At 55.0% G+C, this 21,108-nt stretch overlaps 2 protein-coding genes across 6 annotated transcripts in view; one reads left to right on the forward strand and one right to left on the reverse strand.

Annotated features, from left to right (window-relative positions):
- Nucleotides 1-540: 540 nt before the first annotated feature.
- WRAP73 (WD repeat containing, antisense to TP73) lies at nt 541-18,166 on the reverse strand. Of its 4 annotated transcripts, XM_003891009.5 has the most exons (12): nt 17,981-18,165; nt 14,997-15,149; nt 14,065-14,181; nt 8,957-9,029; nt 6,556-6,659; nt 5,668-5,754; nt 4,884-5,018; nt 4,721-4,798; nt 3,066-3,171; nt 1,911-2,036; nt 1,222-1,413; nt 541-895 (listed from the first exon to the last, which is right to left on the reverse strand). In XM_003891009.5, the coding sequence occupies exons 1-12, from the start codon at nt 18,047-18,049 to the stop codon at nt 753-755; spliced, it is 1,383 nt and encodes a 460-aa protein (XP_003891058.3). In that variant the 5' UTR covers nt 18,050-18,165; the 3' UTR covers nt 541-752. The 4 variants fall into 4 exon arrangements, with proteins under 4 accessions (XP_003891058.3, XP_009214729.3, XP_021791021.2 ...); XM_009216465.4 differs by lacking the exon at nt 5,668-5,754 and having other exon boundaries at nt 17,981-18,166; XM_021935329.2 differs by lacking the exon at nt 14,997-15,149.
- A 2,073-nt stretch (nt 18,167-20,239) lies between these two features.
- TP73 (tumor protein p73) overlaps nt 20,240-21,108 on the forward strand; it is a 91,400-nt gene continuing 90,531 nt past the window's right edge. The window contains exon 1 of one of the 2 annotated variants that reach the window (XM_021935355.2): nt 20,240-20,692. The gene's annotated coding sequence lies outside the window, so the exon portion shown is untranslated. The remainder of the gene's footprint in view (nt 20,693-21,108) is intronic. The other variant, XM_031663793.1, reaches the window with a different exon arrangement.

Below are 21,108 nucleotides of genomic sequence, written 5' to 3' on the forward strand. Positions count from 1 at the left end.
GTGCTGAGTATGGTTCTCTGCAGAGAGAGATGACGGTACGCAACAACCTAGGTTTGCAACTCTGAGCCCCCCACCTGTGATGCCAGGCAAGCCCGGCTGCCTGCCGAGCACCCGCTGGAGAGACTGATGGGATGGGTCTGGGTGGTTCTAGGCACTTCTGCAAATAGCCAGGGTGGAGACCCACGTGCACTGGTTCTCAAACCAGAGTAGACGTGAGACTTCCTGAGGAACTGACTCAGTGGATCAGGGACCTGCAGCTCCGTCCTGAGGGGACTGGACCTGGGGGTGGCGCTGTGCTCAGGTGCCAAGACTCCCTTCCCACGCTTCAAAGCAAACCCACTGTGGGGAGGCTGGATGTGCCCCACAGAGATCCCCCCTTGTCCTAACACATCCAAATAGAAAACCCAGAGCAGGCCGGGTGTCTGGCGGGAGCTCAGTGGCCCAGGGCTCAGTTACTGTAGGGCTGTCCATCTTCCCTAAGACTGACCAGAAACTCGAACCTAGAAAACCTGCCTGTGACCTAAATGTTTCGAGAAGCAGTTGTATGAATCAGCAAGTATTTACTTCAAATAATAATAACTACAGTTTTATACCATACATATTTACAAAAATGCTTTGCTTTAGAAAAATAGAATCAATCACTGAATCCAGACCATCACAGGAGGAGAACTTCCCAGTGAAGCTCTGTGTTTTTTCCCACACTGGAAACACGCAGAGTAGCCCGTTTCTGCACACACGTTACTGCACCACTGTTACGTGTGGCCGCCCAGCTGTCTGCAGGCTGTGCTGACCGATGCCTCCGTCTCCAGGAAGCAGAGGCAGACGTGATCCTTGCTGAGGAGGGCCATCGAGTCTCCGCTTAAATGCCAGCACAGAGAAAGCACTGCAAAGTCGCCTAGAGAGAGACAGGTGGCCAGAGGATTAGAGCGGGAGAGGCCCAGATTCTGGGGGATGGGCACCCCCTTGTCCTGCAGGCCAGCACAGTGCCTGGAGTGACCCACATAGGCAGAGCCAGGGTGCAGCCCCAGAGCTGCCTCAAGTCAGGGAGAGGCTGCTTCTAGCCCATCAAGCTGAGGGCAGCAGGTCCCCTGTGTACCAGCCTTGAGGTTTATGCAGACTCTGAGGGCTGGAGACAGAGCTGCGCTTCAACAGCTCAGCCCGTGTGACGCCAGACTGCACAGAGCAAGCCTGCCACGTCCGTGGCCTCGGGGATGTGCTCACCTTCCCCAGGCACCTGCACCGACATGCAGCCCGCTGGGGACCACAGGTAGAGCCTGCTGCCTCCCGTGCAGATGGCCAGCCGCGGCTGCTGTGGGTCCCACTGAAACGTGCGCACTGGGGACAGCTGCTCGAGCACCGCGAACAGCCTCAGCTTCTGAATGTCCCAAACCCAGACGGCATTGGGGATGTTGTCTGAGGAAGGAAGGACAGGGCACCGGTGTCACCCTGCCCCTCGGCCCTGCCCCTCTGCTCTGCTGTTGACACCACAGGAGGGGAGGGGAAGAACCGGTGGGGTGGGGCGGCTCCACCCTGCAGTCTGGGTTCAGTTGGGCCCTGCAGGGCTCCTGGCCAGGGCCAGGATGGCCATCACGGGCTGTAAAAGGCCCAAATGGGTTTCTTTGTTTTTTTTGTTGTTGTTTGTTTTTTCAGCCCTTTATAAATGGAGAAACCTTTAACAAAAGACGGGCTGCAGTGTGCCCAGCCCTGCTTTCTACTCAGCAGAGCAGAGCAAGTGAGCGAGGCGGAGGCCTCCTGGCTCATGTGTGGGCCTGCAGCTGCTGCAGGACAGCAGGCCCAGCAGCTCGACTACTGCAGAAACTTGGAAGGAGGTGCTGTGTCCAGTTGCTTCTACACCTGGGGCCACAGGACACAGTAAGGGGTGAGACAGCACCCGCGTCAGCACAACTGACCATTCCTTGTCGCCAGGAAGTAGCTGTCGGGACTAAATGCCAGCATTCCTATGCCGATTTTCGGGTTTGCTCTGTCGGTAACAGGTTTCAGTGTCTGTAAGGAGACTGGGACAGAGGCGATCTCATCTAGAACACCAACAGAAGAACATGCCATCATCACCCTTTCAGGAAGTACGTACGCGGCTGAGAGGCTGCTGTGCCTGCGTCAGGCATCACGAACCCAGCTCCTCTGTTCAAAGGGGAGGAAAGTGGGGCCCGAGGGCAGGAAAAGCTGAGCAGAGCCTGGCAGCTGCAGCGAGGGGCCTGCCCGCAAGTGCCCCAGATGAGAGTGGCACCATCACCTGCCAGGCCCGACTAGGTGGGGGGTGGACCCCACGTGCCGGGGGCTGACTGGAGAGGAGCATGGACAGGTCCCAGCTGCAATGTCAGCAGCTCCAACTCCTCGGTACTTTTCTGTCAACTGCCAGCATCTGAGTTCACAATCCCTTCCACCTCAGCATCGGTACCCTTAGACTTTCTGGCTGTGGGAAAACCATCATCACAGCAGAGGCAGGGGCTGGGGAACAAGGACGCGCCTGGGCTCCTGGGGAGCGCCTCCTGCGTGCCAGGCTGCACCTGTCCTCACCCGTCCTGAGCACACACCGAGCCCCGGGTTGGGCCCATCAGCCCTCGGGGCACCGTTTCCTCTACCTGCAACCTTCAGATGCCCTCGTGCCCCTGTGGGGTGAGTGCTTTTTCTGTGCCCATTTCAGTGATGCGGAAACAGACACATAGGAAATGCCCAGAGTCAAGAGGCTGCATCAGAATCGGGCCTCAAGCTGGAGACACCGCTCGGGAGCACCGCCGGCCTCCAGACCCACTCTGAGCACCACCCACGGAAAAGTGTTTCTTTGAAAAACATCCCCCTCGGAGCTCCCGCTGTCAGATCCTGGTCTCCAGGGCTCATATTCAGTAACAGAAGCCGCGCATTCATGGCCCACTACGCAATTCAGACCTCAGTCAACCTCCAGCCAACAGGCTGAGGGGCACGCTGGCCGGAAGCACGGAAAGGAAAAAAATTTTTTTTTTAAACATAAGGAACATCCGAAGTTTATCTGGACAATGAGGAATCTTGCATTAAAAAGGAAAACAAATGTCATCACAAGTGCTACTTACATTTACTCTCTGAGCTCGGGAGAGGGCCAGCCCCGGCCCCGGGGGGCGGGAAGGAGAGGCAGCCCAGCCCCAGCTGCGGGCTCTTCTCGGCCTCCTTATACACCACCTGAAAGACACAAGGTGGCCACGCCCAGCTCAGGACAGGGACCCGGAAGATGAGGATAGATGTGGCAAATGCTTGTGACGGCACATGGTCAACAGGCGTGCACCTGCCATGACACCTGGTCCTGCTGCCACTGGGAGAAAGAGACGGAAACACGAATCCCGCAGTCCCGAGAGCTGAGATCACCCAGCCACCCTCGCTCATGTCCTGCTGGGGAGCCCACCCTTATGAGACACAGGCAGCAAATGTGTGCCCTGTGATGATAGACGGGAGGCCACTGCAGCCACCATCATCCAGCAAGGGAACGGGCTTGGCCTTCTCCCCGTGATAAGGGGATACACAGAACACTTGCGCCAAGACAGCGGAGGCCCCAGGAGCAGCAGACACAGACCTGAGGTGGGGGCATCTGTGCCCCAGAGCCTGCCAAGCAAAGGACAGCGGCCCAGGCTCAGTGGAAGGCGGGCAGCCCCGCGCCCCTGAAGAGCCCCAGGTAAGGGAGTCACCTGGCCTGGTACGTGCCTTTAAAGCTTGGCGCGCTCTGCCGCTGTGTGGCGAAGGGATTTGGAGAATGCCAGAATCGCAGGCAAACCTTCGGGACCTGTGTGGCCAGCTCTGCTCTGGCTCATCTGTCCAGATGCCCTGGCCTCCAGCCACACAAACCACTGGCCACGTCAGGAGGCCCCCTGCCTGAAACACCCTTTCTGCCCAGACACCGCGCGGCTCCTCAGCTCCTCCTCCTGGTCTGCACTTAAACACCTTCTGGGATGCATCCCCGTCTGTGGTTGATCTGGAACGCCCAGCCCCAGCCACTCACTGGCCTCTTCATCGAATCCAAGCCGCCTTTCACTCAGCTCTGCCGGTTGCAGGTCAACACCAGGAGGGCAGCATTTGTCTCTGGCCCCCGACTGTCTTCCAGGGCAGTGCCCACCGCACACAGAGGCGCGGCAAGTGCCCACTGCACACATGGATGAGTGGCCCACTCCTCGGGGCCCTTGCACTTCCTATTCCCTTGGCCTGGAACGCTCCCTCCCCGAACCCCTGAACATTGGTTCAGCATCTGTGCCTGATCCCTCGCTGGTGGCCACTCCCTGCCACCCCATGGAGACACCCAGCTCTCCAGCCCCTTCCCTGTCTCTCCAGCCACACTCTGCAGGTGCAGGTGTCTGTCTGTTCTCCTCTGGCTGCGGCCCAGAGCACAGTGCCTGGCACGACAGCAGATGCTCAGTGTTTGGGGGCAGGAGACCCCGATCACTCTGTACAGCACAGGGATCTGCATCCAGACAGACCACGAAGGAGACACCCGGGCTGGGGTGGCAGTGGCAGAGGACAGGCCAGGGCAAGGCCCACTTCAGACCCTCTGGACAGCGTGGAGGAGGAAGAACAAAGGCCAGGGCAGGGCCAGACATGTGAAATGTCACAGTAGCAAGTTTACGGTGATGGAAGTGCCCGGTTTAAATAATAAACCACAATCAAGAAAGCAAAAGCGAAGGAGCAGTTTCCCACCGCCCTCCCCAGCAGCCTGCTCCGGCAGAAACACGTGTTCCAGACTTACTATCTTGGGATTATTAATGGTTGCAGGATGCCCAAACTCCGTGATCATTTTCCAAGTCACGTGATTAAGGATGCGCACCTGAGGAAAGAAGCCACGTACAGGTGAGGCAGGGCCCGGCCGGCTGGGCGGTCGGACTTCCTGAGTGCCCTGCACTGGTTCCCACCTTTCCATCGTAGCTCCCAACCGCCAGGAACTGACTGCTGGGGCTCCAGGCCACACACTTGATGCCCAGGGACCACTCGTAAGCGCTGTACGCGGACAACAACCGGCCGTCCAGTGAGTACAGCAGAATCTTGTACTGCAGACGAGACATTTCCGTTAACGATGAATACGTCCCATTCGCCGGGAACACGCCACAGAGGTGGGTGCTGCAGAGCGACACTGGTGCAGACAGCACAAAGCTGGCAGGACTGTCCACATGGCCGCGGAAAAGCTGGAACTGCCAGCTAGAACTGAGACAGTCACTGGAGAGGCAGTGAGAGCATGAGAAAAAGGGGAAATTGGGAGGTCAACCTAATGGCTCCCTGATAAAAGTTCAACTCGGCCGGGCACCGTGGCTCACGCCTGTAATCCCAGCACTTCAGGAGGCTGATGCTGGCAGATCACTTGAACACAGAAGTTCAAGAGCAGTCTGGGCAACATGGTGAAACCCCATCTCTACAAAGAATACAAAAATTAGCCGGGCATGGTGGTGCACGCTTGTGGTCCCAGCTACTGGGGAGGCTGAGGTGGGAGGATCACTTGAGCCCAGGAGGTCAAGGCTGCAGTGGGCTGTGATCACACCACTGCACTCCAGCCTGGGTGACAGAGCAAAACCCTGTCTTTTAAAACAAAGCTGAACTCGTTATCTGAAATAAGATAAAGCTAACTATATTGCAGCAGTCAGAAAGCATGAAATTCTGGGAAAAGCTCTCAAAAGCAAACATGTCACCTGGCCATCTTCATACCTCCAAGCAGGAGTCCCACACTGCCAGCACACAGCCGTTTGGGGCCCACTCGATCCCTGTGAGATCCTGGGTGTCCGTATCAAAATGCTTCCAAAGGAAGTGGGGGCAACATTAAATTTGGAAAATATTTTCGTAAATAAATAATTGCATTTATAACTTATGTTCTTAATGCACTTAATTTTCTTATATAGCAATGGACAAAATCTCAACAGCTCTATCCTGGAAATGCAGGAAATCCCTGTGGAGCTGCTGCTAGGGCTGCACCCCCCACAGGTGCCAGCATCAGTGCCTGGCCAGCCCACGAGGGTGGCTTGGTCTCCCCGCACCTGCACTCACGTGCACTCTCCCCGCTCACCTTTCCTTGCCTGGCCAGGCTCACTCCTTTAGACCCAGCTCAGACAAGTCCCTTCCAGAGCACTGCCTGGGTCCTGGGTTCTGTGCTCTGATAGCATTCCAGAGGTTGCTGTACCTTAACGATGGATTGTGCTGGAATCGTGTTCACATGTCTGCTGTGGGGGCACCTGGGCACCTGGCAGAGCGCCCTGCCTAACGCAGGCCCTCAGCCAAGGTGAACTTCCATGTCCTCCCCACTCCCAATGTGGCACACACATGCGCAAACACCATCACATAGGACAAGGAAAAGGGCTCAAATGTGACGGCATCTTCACTTTAAAAACACCTGGGCATGTGTCCTTTTCACCAAGTCTCCTGAACACACAACCAGGTGCCGCTGGCAGCGATTCACAGTGTACCTGCCCTTTGTTAATACAACATCACCTTGCTCCATATCCTACCAAAGATCCCCTGGAATCTGGAAAAGGATCTACTTCACTCAGTCCCTCCACAGTCAACCAGGACAACTTCATTCCAGTCTGGGGGATGCCTCACCCGCAGGAGCTGCCAATCACTGCAGACGAAGATGCTCACGTAATCTTTGCAGTCGCGCCGTTCTGCCAGCGCCATGTAGCGGCCGTCCCTCGTGAAGGTGATTCCTGCGGGAAGAGGAAAATGCATTGAAATCAAGCGGCCACAAAATCAAGCAAGAGAAACCACAGTAGTAATTCAGAAGGAAGGAGGAGGAAGAGAAAGCAGAAGTGAAAAGAAGGGAAATGGCACAACGCCGAGCACTGCTCCTCAGACGGGCGAGAACATTCTAGCGCAGAGGAGAAACCCGAAGGCACTGTGGCTTCACCCCTCACAACACAGTGCGTGCTGGGGGAGGGTTGCACACACACAGGAACTGGTTTGCAAGGCTCTGTGAAAAACACCAAGTGATGTGACCTCTGATGAATCACAAATGTGACTGAGAAACACAAGGCCTTCGAATTCCCCCATGGCTAAGCTGCGGGACACCCAGGGGTACCTCCAGCTAGGCAAAAGGTGGCTGTTTCCTGCCATGTTTATCTTACCTTTGAATTTAATTATTTGGAAGAAGTAAACTAAAGATGAAAATGTGTGACCAGGCGTGGTGGCTCACGCCTGTAATCCCAGCACTTTGGGAGGCTGAAGCAGGTGGATCGCTTGAACCCAGGAGTTTGAAAGGAGCCTGGACAACTTGGCGAAACCCCGTCTCTACAAAATATCAGCCGGGTGTGGTGGTGTGTGCCTGTAGTCCCAGCTACTCAGGAGGCTGAGGTGAGAGGATCACTTAAGCCCAGGAGGTCAAGGCGGCACTGAGCTGTGATTGCGTCACTGCAGACCACCCTGGGTGACAGAGCAAGACCCTGTCTCAAAAAAATAATCATAAGACGAAAATGTGGAAGAAACTAGTTGAAAATGTTAGACTCTATTTGCCAGTTCTGTATTAGCTTAAAAAGCCCAGGCCAGAATTCATCATTCATGAGTGAAGAGAATACCTCAAATGACAAAACCGTGGTGTCCACTCAAGAAATGTGTGTCTCATCTGGAGGGACGCTAATATTCCAACTATAAAAACGAAAAACAAGAGTGTGATTGCATTTCATTCAAATGCAATTTCCAAACCGCTGGCAGCAACAGAGAAGAATGAAAGCATCATTTCAACCATGTAGCGTTTCATCCCGTGAAAGACACTGCGTGTTGTTCAGGACTCAGGAGTGGCGCCTCCCACTAGCTCTGCACTGTCCAGTTAGACGTGCTGGTGGTGGGCCACCCTGAGCCGGCCCCCTTTCTTCCAGATGGCTCACAGACTTCCACAAGGAAGGGACACTGGTCACATATCCCTCCGGGATGCCCAGAGATGACAGCAAGACCTCCTGCCTTCGCAGAGATCATATTTAGTCCATAGAAGACAGAAAGCTCAGAACTGAATGTCTGAGGTGGGCCTCTCGACAGGCATCGGCTGGAAGGGGTCTGAACGCCCAGCTCTGCCACCAAGGTCAAGGAGACCGGCATCAACACCACTGTTCTTCCACGTCTTAAGCCACATTCTCTTGAGTCACTGTGGTCATGTTTTAAAAGGGGACTCTTGCCTTTCTGAGACACGCATGGAAATATTTACAGATGAAGCATGAGGAGACCTAAGACCTACTTCAAAAGAGCCCAAGGGGTGGGTGGATATAGGGAGAAGCAGACGGGCTATGCATTGATATGCTGTCGGTGTGGTGGGTAGAGAGACAAACAGACGGGCTATGCGTTGATATGCGGTAGGGTGGGTATGAAGAGACAAACGGGCAGGCTATGCGTTGTGGTATGATGGAGTAGAAGACAAACAAACGGATCGTTAATGCTCTGTAATTAGGAAGTATAAAGGTCGTAAACGGGCTATCGTTGTCTCTGTTGGTGAGTGCGGTAAAGGAACAGTGGAACTTGTTGATATGCTGTTGGTGGGGTGGGTAGAGACAAACAGACGGGCTATGCGTTGATATGCTGTCGGTGGGGTGGGTATAGGGACAAACAGACGGGCTATGCGTTGATATGCTGTCGGCGGGGTGGGTATAGGGACAAACAGACGGGCTATGCGTTGATATGCTGTGGGGTGGAGTAGAACGGCAGGCGTTATCGCGTTGATATGCTATTACGAGTGGAGTAGAGACAGACAGACGGGCTATGCGTTGATATGCTGTTGGGGTGGGTAGAGAGACAAACAGACGGGCTATGCGTTGATATGCTGTCGGCGGGGTGGTTAGAGAGACAAACAGACGGGCTATGCGTTGATATGCTACAATGCGGTAGGGGTGGGTAGAGAGACAAACAGACGGGCTATGCGTTGATATGCTGTTGAAGCTAATTCTGCCTACTTGAAACTTCCCGTGACAAAAAGTCAAACAGCTGCAAAGAAATGGCTTTTGCGTAGCTCCGATCGACTCACCCTGCAGACAAGCTTTTGGGTATTTGATGTAAGATACGGATTTTGTGCACAAGGACCAGACGGTTATCCGCAGCTGTTGGGGGAAAAGGGAAAGAGAAAGGAAACACTTCTTTAGCATCATTAGAGACTGTCTCAATCCTCAACCCGCCCAAGCATCCCCAAGTACAGGCCTGACTGCTGGAGTGGATATGTCAGGACCTGGGGGATTACTACCCTCCTACCGGAATATTCAAATGCATATTTTACTGTGGTTAAGGTAAATTTAGTGCTCTTGGTTTTCTGTTGTTGTTGTTTTATACCAATATTGAGTGGCACAAAGTTAAATCGAAGTGCATTTTCATTAGCTTTTTCAAAGTGACCACAGGTTGCAGGTTAAAATAACCCTGAGTTACTTAGAGAAAAATCTTATCTAGAAACTACCACATTAGGTCTCCTTTATGGGAAGACAGAGGATGTGGAAATTGGATGCTGCCGCTTCGGGGCTCACCAGGGGGCTGTGAGCCTGCATCTGCAGCCCTGAGGCAGGAGCAGTCACTCAACACCCAAGAAGGTGGCCGCCCACCTCCTGCACGTGCTCGCTGGCCCGGCTGCATCTGCAGAGGGTTCTAGAATGCGCTGCTGGACTGTCCACCTTCCCACCCCTTTCCCTGACTCAGGGAGCTGAGAGCCGACTAGACTGGCACGGTGAGGCCAAAAGATGATTTCCTAACCAGGCCAATGAGGCCGTGCCTACTGGGGGAGAGGCACCGCAGTAGGTGGTCAGGCCCTCCCCGTGGCAGCGCCGCGGGACTTACAGGGCTGCTGCGTCCCTCCACCTGCATTTCCCACTGAGACACTGTGGAGCCCACCAGGGAATCATCATGCTTCCCACATACCCGGCCCACTGATGAATCTGGTAGTTAACTGAAATGTGGCCCAGGTGTGGAGACACAAGGTGTGGGGACACAAGGTGCAGGGACACAGGGCTGCGCAGCTCCGTGCGGGGTGGGGTGCTGACTGCCAGCTCCGTGTGCGGGGGGCGGGACACAGGGCTGCGCGGCTCCATGTGGGGTGGGGTGCTGACTGCCAGCTCCGTGTGCGGGGACACAGGGCTGCGCAGCTCCATGTGGGGTGGGGTGCTGACCGCCAGCTCCGTGTGCGGGGACACAGGGCTGCGCGGCTCCGTGCGGGATGCGGTGCTGACTGCCAGGTCCGTGTGTGTCAGGCAGGGGCCCTTGGTGAGGATGAGGCCCGGGGTGGGGACCGCCTCCAGCAGTAACTGGAGCCACACGCAGCGTGTAGCATCGCGTGTCCACAATGTCACTCCTCCAAACGCTGCCAGGTTTTCAGTATAGGATATTAACAAATGAATTAATTTAAATGTCTACGCATCATCTCTTCTTACAAGAGAAAAGAAAATCCGATGTCTGTAACTGTGTCTCCAAACAACATACACGGCGTTCAGGAGAAAAGTCCTGAACACACAGGTAGTGGATCCACAAGCTCCAGGGGTCACCGTGGCAGCACGGCAGGGCTCCAGTGCTGATGCTGAACCCGAAACACACTGGCCCTTCTGGGGACCGGCGCCTCGGAACTCCAGCTGGACGGAGCACTTGCTCCTCTAACAGCTCCGCAAGCTGAGGCCAAGGAGGGTGCTGGGGCCTGAGCGAGGAAGCGTGCTACTTCCCACTAGCGTGTCTGAGGCTGAAACCCTGCCCAAGCCGCTCAGCATCAGCAGGGCAGGGTGGAGCGCCCGAGCCTCTGGGCATCAGGAGCGTCCTTGTGCCACCCAGGGCAGAGACCCACAGGGTGGGGTGGAGCGCCCGAGCCTCTGGGCATCAGGAGCGTCCTTGTGCCATCCAGGGCAGTGACCCGCCTCCAGAGCCCACTGCAGCATCACAGGAGAAAAGCACATCTCCCACCCAGGGCCCTGCATCCCCGTGGGGTGCGCCTGGCCAAGGCTGCCCACTCAGGCACATCTTAGGAAACGCACGGAGCACTTTGAGCCTCATTTTTACCTTCATCTCCCACAAAAACCAACAAAAAACTTTTCAAAGATAACTGTTTGCAACTTTAAAAAACCCAGTAAGAAAAAAAGGTGGTTAAATATACACCTTCATCAGCGCTGTTACCTTCCCCTGAGCACTGGAGAAGCCAGCAGAGACTCATGGGATGGGCTCCACAGCGCCCAGCAGCAGGAATAGAGAACCAGGGATCCACACCACGACCCAGTGCGCTCAGGAGGGAAGGAATGGGCTGCTGATCCACGCTACGACCCAGTGTGCTGAATATGGAGGGAACGGGCCACGGATCCACACCACAACTCAGCATGCTCGGGGTGAGAGGAACGGGCCACGGATCCAGGCCACGACCCAGCACACTCAAGATGGGAGGAACGGGCCACGGATCCAGGCCATGACCCAGCACACTCGAGATGGGAGGAACAGGCCACTGATCCAGGCCACAACCCAGCACTCTCAAGATGGAGGAACGTGCCACCGATCCACGCCACGACCCAGCACACTGAAAACCAGCCAGGCGCCAGGGGAAAGGAAGCAGACGCACAGGTCCACGCACCCCGGACAGGGGGCGGTGCCTTCGGAAGGGGACCCAGTGGCCCCACTAAGCCCCGGACATGGGGTGGTGCCTTCGGAAGGGGACCCAGTGGCCCCCGCTAAGCCCCGGAGATGGGGTCGTGCCTGCGGAAGGGGACCCAGAGGCCCCGCTAAGGCCTGGACATGGGGTGGTGCCTTCAGAAGGGGACCCAGTGGCCCCGCTAAGCCCCAGAGAACGGGCCTGGTCCTCGCTCTTGTGAATGAGACTGATGGATGGTGCCTGCAGGCTCACTTCCTGGCCAGCAGACACGTCTGGAATTCCGGTTTTGTTTCCTCACTTGCAGTCATTTAAGTTTGCATGCAAAGTTGGAGACACATTTTGATATCTTGGTCAAGATGCCCCGTGCCATGAGGTTACCAGTCCTCGTCCACCACCTGGTCTTAACGTTTCCTCTAAGGCCACCAGCAATGTGGTCATGACCTTAGTCTTAGGTGGAACAATGTCATCTAAATGTACTCTATGAAAAATCAGTTTGCCTGTAGCAAAGGTGTTTTCAATATTGGTGTGTGTGACATGGGAGGCTCAACAAAACCAGGTTTTCATACATCGTTTAAGGTTTCTAAACTCCATAGATGGTAGTTTTCCTTCTGGGCCATTTAATAAGAGAATACAGCAAGGCTGACCCCATGCCGTGAGCCTTCGGGAGGACAGATTTGGGCCCAAAGCATTACAGGCCTGAAGACTGTTAGACTCAGCTGCATGAAAAGCTCAAATCATCCTCTCTGAAAAACTCGGGCTGAAGGTGTCTTCCAATGTCAATACATAGTGCGGAGACGTTGGTGGGCCTTTGGTTCCTGTCTTATTCTCTGACAGCCCATAATAGCAGACATCAGATTTAGAATGTTTTTTAAAATTTAAACTGAAAAAGATGTAAACCCATCCAGCCATCTGAAGCAGTTGATTCAGCAACCCCTCATGGCCAGATAAAACTTTATCCCAGCCGATGCCAGCTTGAAAAAAGTCGAATGAAACCCTACAGGGCGTCTGCAGCCTCACGCTGGGAGAAGTCCTCCCACGTGCCATCAGCTACGTGGTGTGCGCAGCGCATTGGGACGGCGGGTTTCCGCGCAGTGTGCGCGGCGCAGTGGGACGGAGGGTTGCCGAGGTGCAGCCAGCAGCCCAGACGGCTACGAGCACTCAGTGGACTTGGGCCGAAACACTGGGATCTAACCCCATCAGAAAAGCACATTATTAAAGAGATTCGTGCATTTTTCTGTATCTTAAAAAGACACTGCGGGCACCAAAGACCTGGTATCTAAACACTTGACATATGCCTAATTTTAACTTAAAATGCAGTTTCCTATCCCAGATCCCTCTGATTTACTCTCGGATGTCAACATTCCCCTCCGCACGGAGGCTGGTGTGCGGTACCTACAGCAGGTATTCGAATCAGCAGCTGCCGACGCCCGGAGCCACCCCCAAGACCCGGCTCCTGAAGGAAAAGTACAAGCCGGCTCATATCACAGGGCATTTTCTATCGCTGAATAGGGACTGCCAAAATCCTAAAAAGTCTAAATTAAGATTTTAAAAATTTTTTCGGCCGGGCGCGGTGGCTCAAGCCTGTAATCCCAGCACTTTGGGAGGCTGAGACGGGCGGATCACGAGGTCAGGAGATCGAGACCATCCTGGCTAACACAGTGAAACCCCGTCTCTATTAAGAAATACAAAAAACTAGCCGGGCGAGGTGGCGGGCGCCTGTAGTCCCAGCTACTCGGGAGGCTGAGGCCGGAGAATGGCGTGAACCCGGGAGGCGGAGCTTGCAGTGAGCTGAGATCCCGCCACTACACTCCAGCCTGGGCGGCAGAGCGAGACTCCGTCTCAAAAAAAAAAAAAAAAAAATTTTAAAAATTTTTTCTTTAAAACTGGACAAAAGATCAGACAATAATACTTAAATGGCTTATAATGTTCTGACCTAAAATATACACACCACTATATACGCTCCTGGCCCCCCTCCACCCCCGCAATCTATCAGCCACTCAGGAGCCACCTCGGTCATCAGACCCAGGGCAGCAGACAGTGTCTGTGTTCACGACACCCTTATCTGACTCAGTAACAGCCTAAAGCATGGGCAGTGGTGCTGGCCATCTGGATATGCCAAAGAAAAGCCGCAAAGTGCTTCCTTTAAATGAGAAGCTGAAAGTTTTTCACGCAACAAGGAAAGAAAAAAACAATCGTATGCTGAGGTTGTCGCTAAGATCTTCAGTAAGACCAAATCTTCCATCCACGCAATTATAAACAGTATATTGTCATCCTTGTTCTATATGATTATTGCTGCTGATCTCTAACTGTATCTAATTTATAAATTAAACGTACCACAGGTATGCTGTAGAGGAAAAAACATAGGAAATACAGGGTTTGGTATGATCTGAATCCCCTGGTGGTCTTAGAATGCATCCCCTGGGGATGAGCAGAGACTAGCACACTCCAAACATCCCCTCGCACACTCTCTAGCTGTTTTGGGAGCAGAGGACAGGATCACACGGCCAGTGAGGTGCCTTGAGGCTGACACTTACATGGAATTCCGTGGTGTTGAGAATGTGGCGCCCGTCCGGGCTCCAGCACGAGGCCACCAGCCCAGCCGAGCCCTCGTCTATTTTGCAGTGCCATTCGGGCTGCTCTAAAGACCAGACCTGGATTGAGAGAAGAAAGAAACACACAAGTGCCAACTCATCAGCACCTGACAGTGAGGCCTCGCCGACAGACTGCTGGCTTAAAACCAGCGGAGACCCAATCGCACAGGGTGTCTTACAACCTTTCATGATGAAGGGCTGGTACTGGGTTCCACCGTAAAAGTAAGCCACGCTGCTTGGTGATTTCATTTCGTTGTCGTTTTAAAACAGTTTATTCACATTGTCATTCCTAAGACCTCATTTAGTTAAGCTCTGGACACATAAGAAAACATGACTTCTTAGGACTTCCTGAAACACACCATGTCCGAGTGGCTAGACTGCTGTCTGTCAACACCTCCTGTTTCTCAACTATATTGCTTAGAAATTAAGACTACGTTAGTTTCCTTAGTTTAAGTGTTCTTGAACTTCAGAGAACATTATAATTTTTTTTTTTTTTTTTTTTTGAGACAAAGAGTCTCGCTCTGTCGCCCAGGCTGGAGTGCAGTGGCCGGATCTCAGCTCACTGCAAGCTCCGCCTCCCGGGTTTACGCCATTCTCCTGCCTCAGCCTCCCGAGTAGCTGGGACTACAGACGCCCGCCACCTCGCCCGGCTAGTTTTTTGTATTTTTTAGTAGAGACGGGGTTTCACCGTGTTAGCCAGGATGGTCTCGATCTCCTGACCTCGTGATCTGCCCGTCTCGGCCTCCCAAAGTGCTGCAAACTGGCTTTGAGCTGCACTGACTTTTTTTTCCAAACTAGAAAGGCACAGAAAAACACCCTCCTTCCAAGTGGCACTCAGAAGGTGTCCACATTCTAGGCGACGCAGCAGCACACACCTGCACCAGCCCTCGCTTGTACATGGCGCACAAGATGAAGAGTGAGTCGGCTGACCACTCGATGTGCTGGATCTGGTCTAGGCACGTGTACAGCTGAAGGATCTGAAGGGTGTTCACATCCCGGACCACTAACCGGTACTGGACACAGGAAGCCTAAAAAATACGAGAAAGCAGGCACCTGACATTCTCCACTCCAAAAGAGGGGGGCCTTCGGAAAGCTACTGCCCCGGCCTTCAGTGACTGTGGCCTTGTCCCCTGCCAGAGGTTTCACGTCTAGATCATCAGCGACATCCCCAGCCCCTAAAGATCAGTTCCTACAAGGGCAATGTTGAAATATACAAACCAGGATTTGTTTTGGTTTTTTTTGAGATGGAGTCTCACTCTGTCACCCAGGCTGGAGTGCAGTGGCGCGATCTCCGCTCACTGCAAGCTCCGCCGTCGCCCGGGTTCATGCTATTCTCCTGCCTCAGCCTCCCGAGCAGCTGGGACTACAGGTGCCCACCACCACGCCCGGCTAATTTTTTTTTTGTATTTTTAGTAGATACGGGGTTTCACCATGTTTGCCAGGATGGTCTCGATCTCCTGACCTCGTGATCCACCCGCCTCGGCCTCCCAAAGTGCTGGGATTATAGGTGTGAGCCACCACGTCTGACCAAAAGTATGTTTTAACTTGCCACTTAAAGCTAAGACATTTTAAAGTCCCTTCTTAACTGTATGTCAAAAACTAAACTTACATGGGAAGTAGCATTGAGAAAAAGCTCTTCTGTGAACTAATAACCAAAATCCTCTCCTAGTTTTATAAACACTTTTAGACAATTTCCTCAAATTTATAAAGGATAAGAATCAAGGCTTCCCAGTTCACAAGGAAAATGGCAAGGAACACCTCAATCCTCTTATGCAGTGCCGAACTCAGAGCCAAAACAACAGAAGGTCAAAAGACAGGCTTTCACTTCTGCACAAGTAAAGACACCTCATATAATGCTCATTTATCTCCGTTAACCTATTCCTAATACAAAACAGGAAATGTTTAAGTGTTAGCACTATTTTCTTTTTTTTGTTTGTTTGGTTTTTTTTGTTTTTGTTTTTTTGGGTTTTTTTTTGTTTTTTTTTTGTTTTTTTGAGACGGAGTCTTGCTCTGTCGCCCAAGCTGGAGTGCAGTGGCGCGATCCTGGCTTACTGCAAGCTCCGCCTCCTGGGTTCACGCCATTCTCCTGCCCCAGCCTCCCCAGTAGCTGGGACTACAGGCGCCCGCCACCTCGCCCGGCTCATTTTTTGTATTTTTAGTAGAGACAGGGTTTCACCGTGGTCTCGATCTCCTGACCTTGTGATTCGCCCGCCTCGGCCTCCCAAAGTGCTGGGATTACAGGCGTGAGCCACTGCGCCCGGCCTAGCACTATTTTCTTAAAGATAGTTTCTTCATGTCCATATTTGTTGATTATGTCCCTATCTAAGCAAACAATTTCAAGTATAAATAACACCTGAGTACTCACCTGCTGATTGTATATTATACTACAGTCTAAAGATCAAGAACTGATTTTTAAATGTTAACTGCTTCGTTAGTTTTACTTATCAAGGTCAAACTAGTTTGTGTTTTATGAACTGATACCAAAAGAGAAAGCCACATTAGTTTTCCATCGGAAAGAAGAGAGACGGGCGGGTGATTGCAGATTGGAAGAAGCAGCTATCGCAGCCCTTACTTTCTCACACTGTGGCTTTGAAAACTGTGATCAGTTACAGTGAATTCCTTATGACATGGAATATTTTTACCAACACCTTGAGGAACCATATAAACTCTACTGCAAGACACTAAAACGAGAAGCATGGACCTGCGCTCCCCAGTCCTCAGGGCTTTCAAGAAGATGCCAGTAACAGATCATTACCAAGTGTTTCAGGGTATTTTGACCAGAGCGTAGGAGCCGGAAAAAACACCCAAGTTAGGCAAACAGATGTATTCTTTCTCCTTATAATTCACTGAAATTTTCACAAATGGTAAAAACAAAAAACAAACCTCTAATTTAATTGGGGAGGGGGCACGTTGAAAAATATACCAAGGCTGAGGTGCCATTTAAACTGATGAGGTTTTCTGTTTTGTAGCTGATGATATTTTATGTGATTTGGAATAAAACCTCCATGAAGAGGTAAAAACGTAATTTGAGAGTTAAACTCTCAAAGGCTAGACAGAGCACAGGACTGTCAGGGGAGGCAAAACCTGAAAAAGCATCCTGACGCATCAGTCAGTTAGCAGAGGTGGTGGATAAAGAAAATGAATCCCACTTTTTAGGAGGCATGTTTTTTCTTAGTGGCTTTCCAATGCCAATTATCCCCCTTCTGAGGACATATGTACTCGGCATCTGGGTTATCCCCCTCTTCTGAGGATATACACTACTAGGCATCCAGGTACATACACTGTATGTTTTGAAGTTATGTTTAAAAGTTATAGCTCTGTGATTTAAGCACCTTTCTGCCACCCATGGAACAAAGACCTCAAATCCCAGCCATGAGGACAACTGTTTCCCTACCTGGGGATAGGATACTAGCATTTAAATCATTTATTCGGCACGTGGTAGAGGAGAAGAGAATTAGAGGGGAAGTAGAGATGACAAAGTAGCCACACCACTTACCAGTTTACAGGCAACAGAATGATCAATTTGCCTTTTGTGACAAAATAACAACAAAGAGCCGACATCTCCTATACCCTCACCTGTGTGCAGTCGGCACTGCAGATAACCACCTTTCCAAGGGCACCTCCCCAGACCCCCCACCTGCCTAGGGTATCTTCCTGGGTCCCGCACCTGTCTGGGGCACCTGCTCAGGCCCTGCACCTGCCCCGGGTACCTGCCCGGGCCCTGCACCTGTTCGGGCACCGCACCTGCAGGATCCCCGAGCTGCCTCCACCCCTGGGCCACGCGGCCGCCCCGGCCCTGCCCGCCGGGGACGCTGGCACCGAGGATGTCCTGCCCGCGGCCCAGGTCCCCGCCGCTCACCAGGTACTTGCCGTCCGGGGAGAACTTGCAGAGCAAGCTGGAGAGCTTGAACACCTCGGAGAAGTTCATGGCCGCCGCCTGCGGCGGGCGCCACCCTGCGCCCGAAAACCCGCGGGACCCCTGGACGCGCTGGAGTCCGCAACCGCCTCCGCCGGCCTCCGAGGCCGGAAGTCAGAAAGTGGAAGTGAGCTGCAGCCTATCAGCGCCGCAGGGGGCCGCGCAGCATTGTGGGGCTTGTAGTTCTTGTACCGCAGGGCTGTAAGGGAAACGCCCACGTTTCTTCCGACCCGGGCTTTCTGACCAGAGAACCTTACCTCAAGGCCGGGAGGCCTTGGGGTCCTCTCCAGCTAGGGCTGCGGATAAAAATGTAGAAAGCATAGTAAAATTTGAATTTCAGATTAACAGCAAATCGCTTTCTAGTTATAGGTATGTTCCTAAATATTGCACGGAACATGCTAATACGGAAAAATTACTCGCTAATCTGAAATTCAAATTTAATTGCGCGACCTGTGTGTCTGCGTGTGTATACACATGCATATATATTTATATTTATATGTAAATGTACGTTTACATGTAAATATATGTTTGCATACAAATATATCTTTAATATGTAATACGGTGTCTGTCGCACATATATTATATCGTGTATGTAATGTATAAGTATTTATTTCGTTTGCTTGGGGTTTTGTTTGCTTTTGCTGAGTCCGGCCCCGCTACCTGCCCCCTGGCCCTTGCCTCACGCTCCAGTGCCACTGAGATCAAGGAGAGAACGAATTTGCCGCTGACTGGGCGGAGCGAGCGCGTGGATCCCGGGCACCGCCAGTGCCTCACCCGCGCGCATCTGGGCTGGCACCGGGCGAAGAATTGTGCGGGTCCGGGACCTGGGGGCCCAGCTGCAGCCGCCCCAGGCACCGGAGAGCGAGCTTCTGCGCGGGCGAGCGGTCCGCAGGTCTCGCAGGCTCAAGGCCATGCCTCGTCCTCTCCCCTACTCCGGACCCCGGTCCTCTTGCCTAGACAGCGGCCCCTCCACCCCTGGCTCCCGCAGGCCGCTAGTAGTCCGCGCCAGGCCCCGCCGGCGCCTCTAGGGCCCCCCAGACGCACAGACCCTGTCATCCCCGCCTGGCCCTGGGTTCTGGGAGCTGAGAGCCGGCCAGGGTCTTGCTCGCACCTCCGGGCGCCCAGCCTCGGGTCTGTTCCCCGCGGACGCCCCAACCTCCCCGGGGGAATGGATGGTGGTGCGCGCGCGTCCTACTCTGGCGGTGCCGGCCTTTTCTATTCCCTACTGGACCCAAACCCCTGCATGGGATTCGTCTTTGTGTCCCCACCCCGTGCGCCCAGCGAACAGTGGGTGAGCCATAAAGATGTGCGGAAGTCAGCCGGACCCTCCCGGTCAGGCGCGGACCTGCTGCGGCCAGAGAACCCAGTCTGCAGCAGCCCGGCTAGCTCGAGACGCCTAGGGCTTCACTGACGCCACCTTCCAAGATGTGGGGGTAACCATGGGCAGAGGGCATCGGTTCGGAGCCAGATCACGGGCCCCGTAAGCATCAGACCATAAACAGCGCCGCCACTGAGAGCCGCTCGGAACTCGCCCAGCATGTCCGGTCCCCTAGCCAGGGCCTGGTGTACGTGGTCTAGGGCCCTGGAAGCCCCAGTGGCCTAGGAGGAGCAGGCAAGCGGGACGGCGTGTGCCGCCGTCCGGGAGGGAGTCTCGGCCTGACCTAGCGCGGGTCTGGTGCGCGCAGAGAGCAACTCCAAGCGCACCGACGCCCGCGAGCTCCTTCCAAACACCGGAGGGGATCCAGAGCCCGAGCCCACAGGCGGCGGCCGGGGGAGGGAGCAGGGTGCTGGCCGCCGCCCAGTAGTGTTCGCGTCCTGGGTGACCCCTGGAAGGACATGGGGCCCAAACTCCGGCTGGGGTTGGGAGAGCAGCCCCCAGAGGGTCTCCGCGGGATCCTCTGCCGGGCGGGACCGCGGCTCCACAGGCGGAGTGGGTGGCAAGCCCTGCTTGGCGGACTGCAGCCGTTCCCCTCCTCCCGGCCCTGGGGCGGCGCCCCTCACCCCTGTTCCCCGCCGGCCACATCCCCTGCCCCCTGGATTCCAAGCGCCCCGCGCGCCGAGGGGCCCAGCGCCAGTGGCGGCGGCCCGGAGAGAATCCGGGTGTTGGGAAAGATGGGCCGTCTGGGGGACAGCAGGGAGTCCGGGGGAAACGCAGGCGTCGGGCGCAGAGTCGGCACCGGCGTCCCCAGCCCGGCCGAAGGTCGTGGTCGGGTCTGGCCCGCGGGAGGGGCCCTGGCGCCTGACCTGCTTCGGCCTTGAGTGGGCGGCCTCGCCGGGCTCGGCAGGGGCGACGCGCGCCAAACGGCGGCGGGAAGGAGGCGGGGCAGAGCGCGCCCGGGACCCCGACTCGGACGCGGCCATCTGGGGAGGCGGAGCGCCGGGAGGAGACCTTGGCCCCGCCGCGACTCGGTGGCCCGCGCTGCCTTCCCGCGCGCCGGGCTAAAAAGGCGCTAACGCCGGCGGCCGCCTACTCCCCGCGGCGCCTCCCCTCCCCGCGCCCATATAACCCGCCTAGGGGCCGGGCCGCCCGCCCTGCCTCCCCGCCCGCGCACCCGCCCCGAGGCCTGTGCTCCCGCGAAGGGGACGCAGCGAAGCCGGGGCCCGCGCCAGGCCGGCCGGGACGGACGCCGATGCCCGGAGCTGCGACGGCTGCAGGTAGGAGGGCCGGGGCCGGGGCGCGGTTCGGCTCGGCAGGCAGGAGCTGGAGCGCAGGGCTGGGCAGGCACCTGGGCTCGCAGCTCCGAAGCTGGGAGGTGAGGGGAGGACGATCGGGGACGAGCTGGGGCAAGGCGACACAGGGGCTCCCTCGGAGTTGGATCGGCCCCTGGGACTTGGCGCTCGCGAGGGGCTGGAGCGGCCAGAGTCGAGACTGAGAGGAGATGCGGGTCCTGCCCTCAGCTCCGGCCGCCTTTGGCGCCAAAGACAGCCCCGCAGGGGTTCCGGGAGGGCCCTCCTCCTGCTGTCCCCTCTCCACCCCGGGCTCCGAGGGCCGTTGGCAGGGTAACTCCGGGAAGAGGCAGGGGTGCGGGGCGCGGGTGCAGGTGGAAATCGCCAGCAAGCTCCTCCCCGCC

This window comes from Papio anubis, chromosome 1 (genome assembly GCF_008728515.1).
Source record: "Papio anubis isolate 15944 chromosome 1, Panubis1.0, whole genome shotgun sequence".
In the NCBI taxonomy this organism is placed as follows: Eukaryota; Metazoa; Chordata; class Mammalia; order Primates; family Cercopithecidae; genus Papio; species Papio anubis.

Coding starts and splice junctions, on each gene's coding strand:
- WRAP73 (XM_003891009.5), bottom strand. CDS start 18,049: ATGAACTTCTCCGAGGTGTTCAAGCTCTCCAGCTTGCTCTGCAAGTTC. Junction 5,755..6,555: donor GTGATTGGCAGCTCCTGCGG/GTGAGGCATCCC, acceptor TTCCTTTGGAAG/CATTTTGATACGGACACCCA. Junction 3,172..4,720: donor CCATTAATAATCCCAAGATA/GTAAGTCTGGAA, acceptor TGTGTCTTTCAG/GTGGTGTATAAGGAGGCCGA.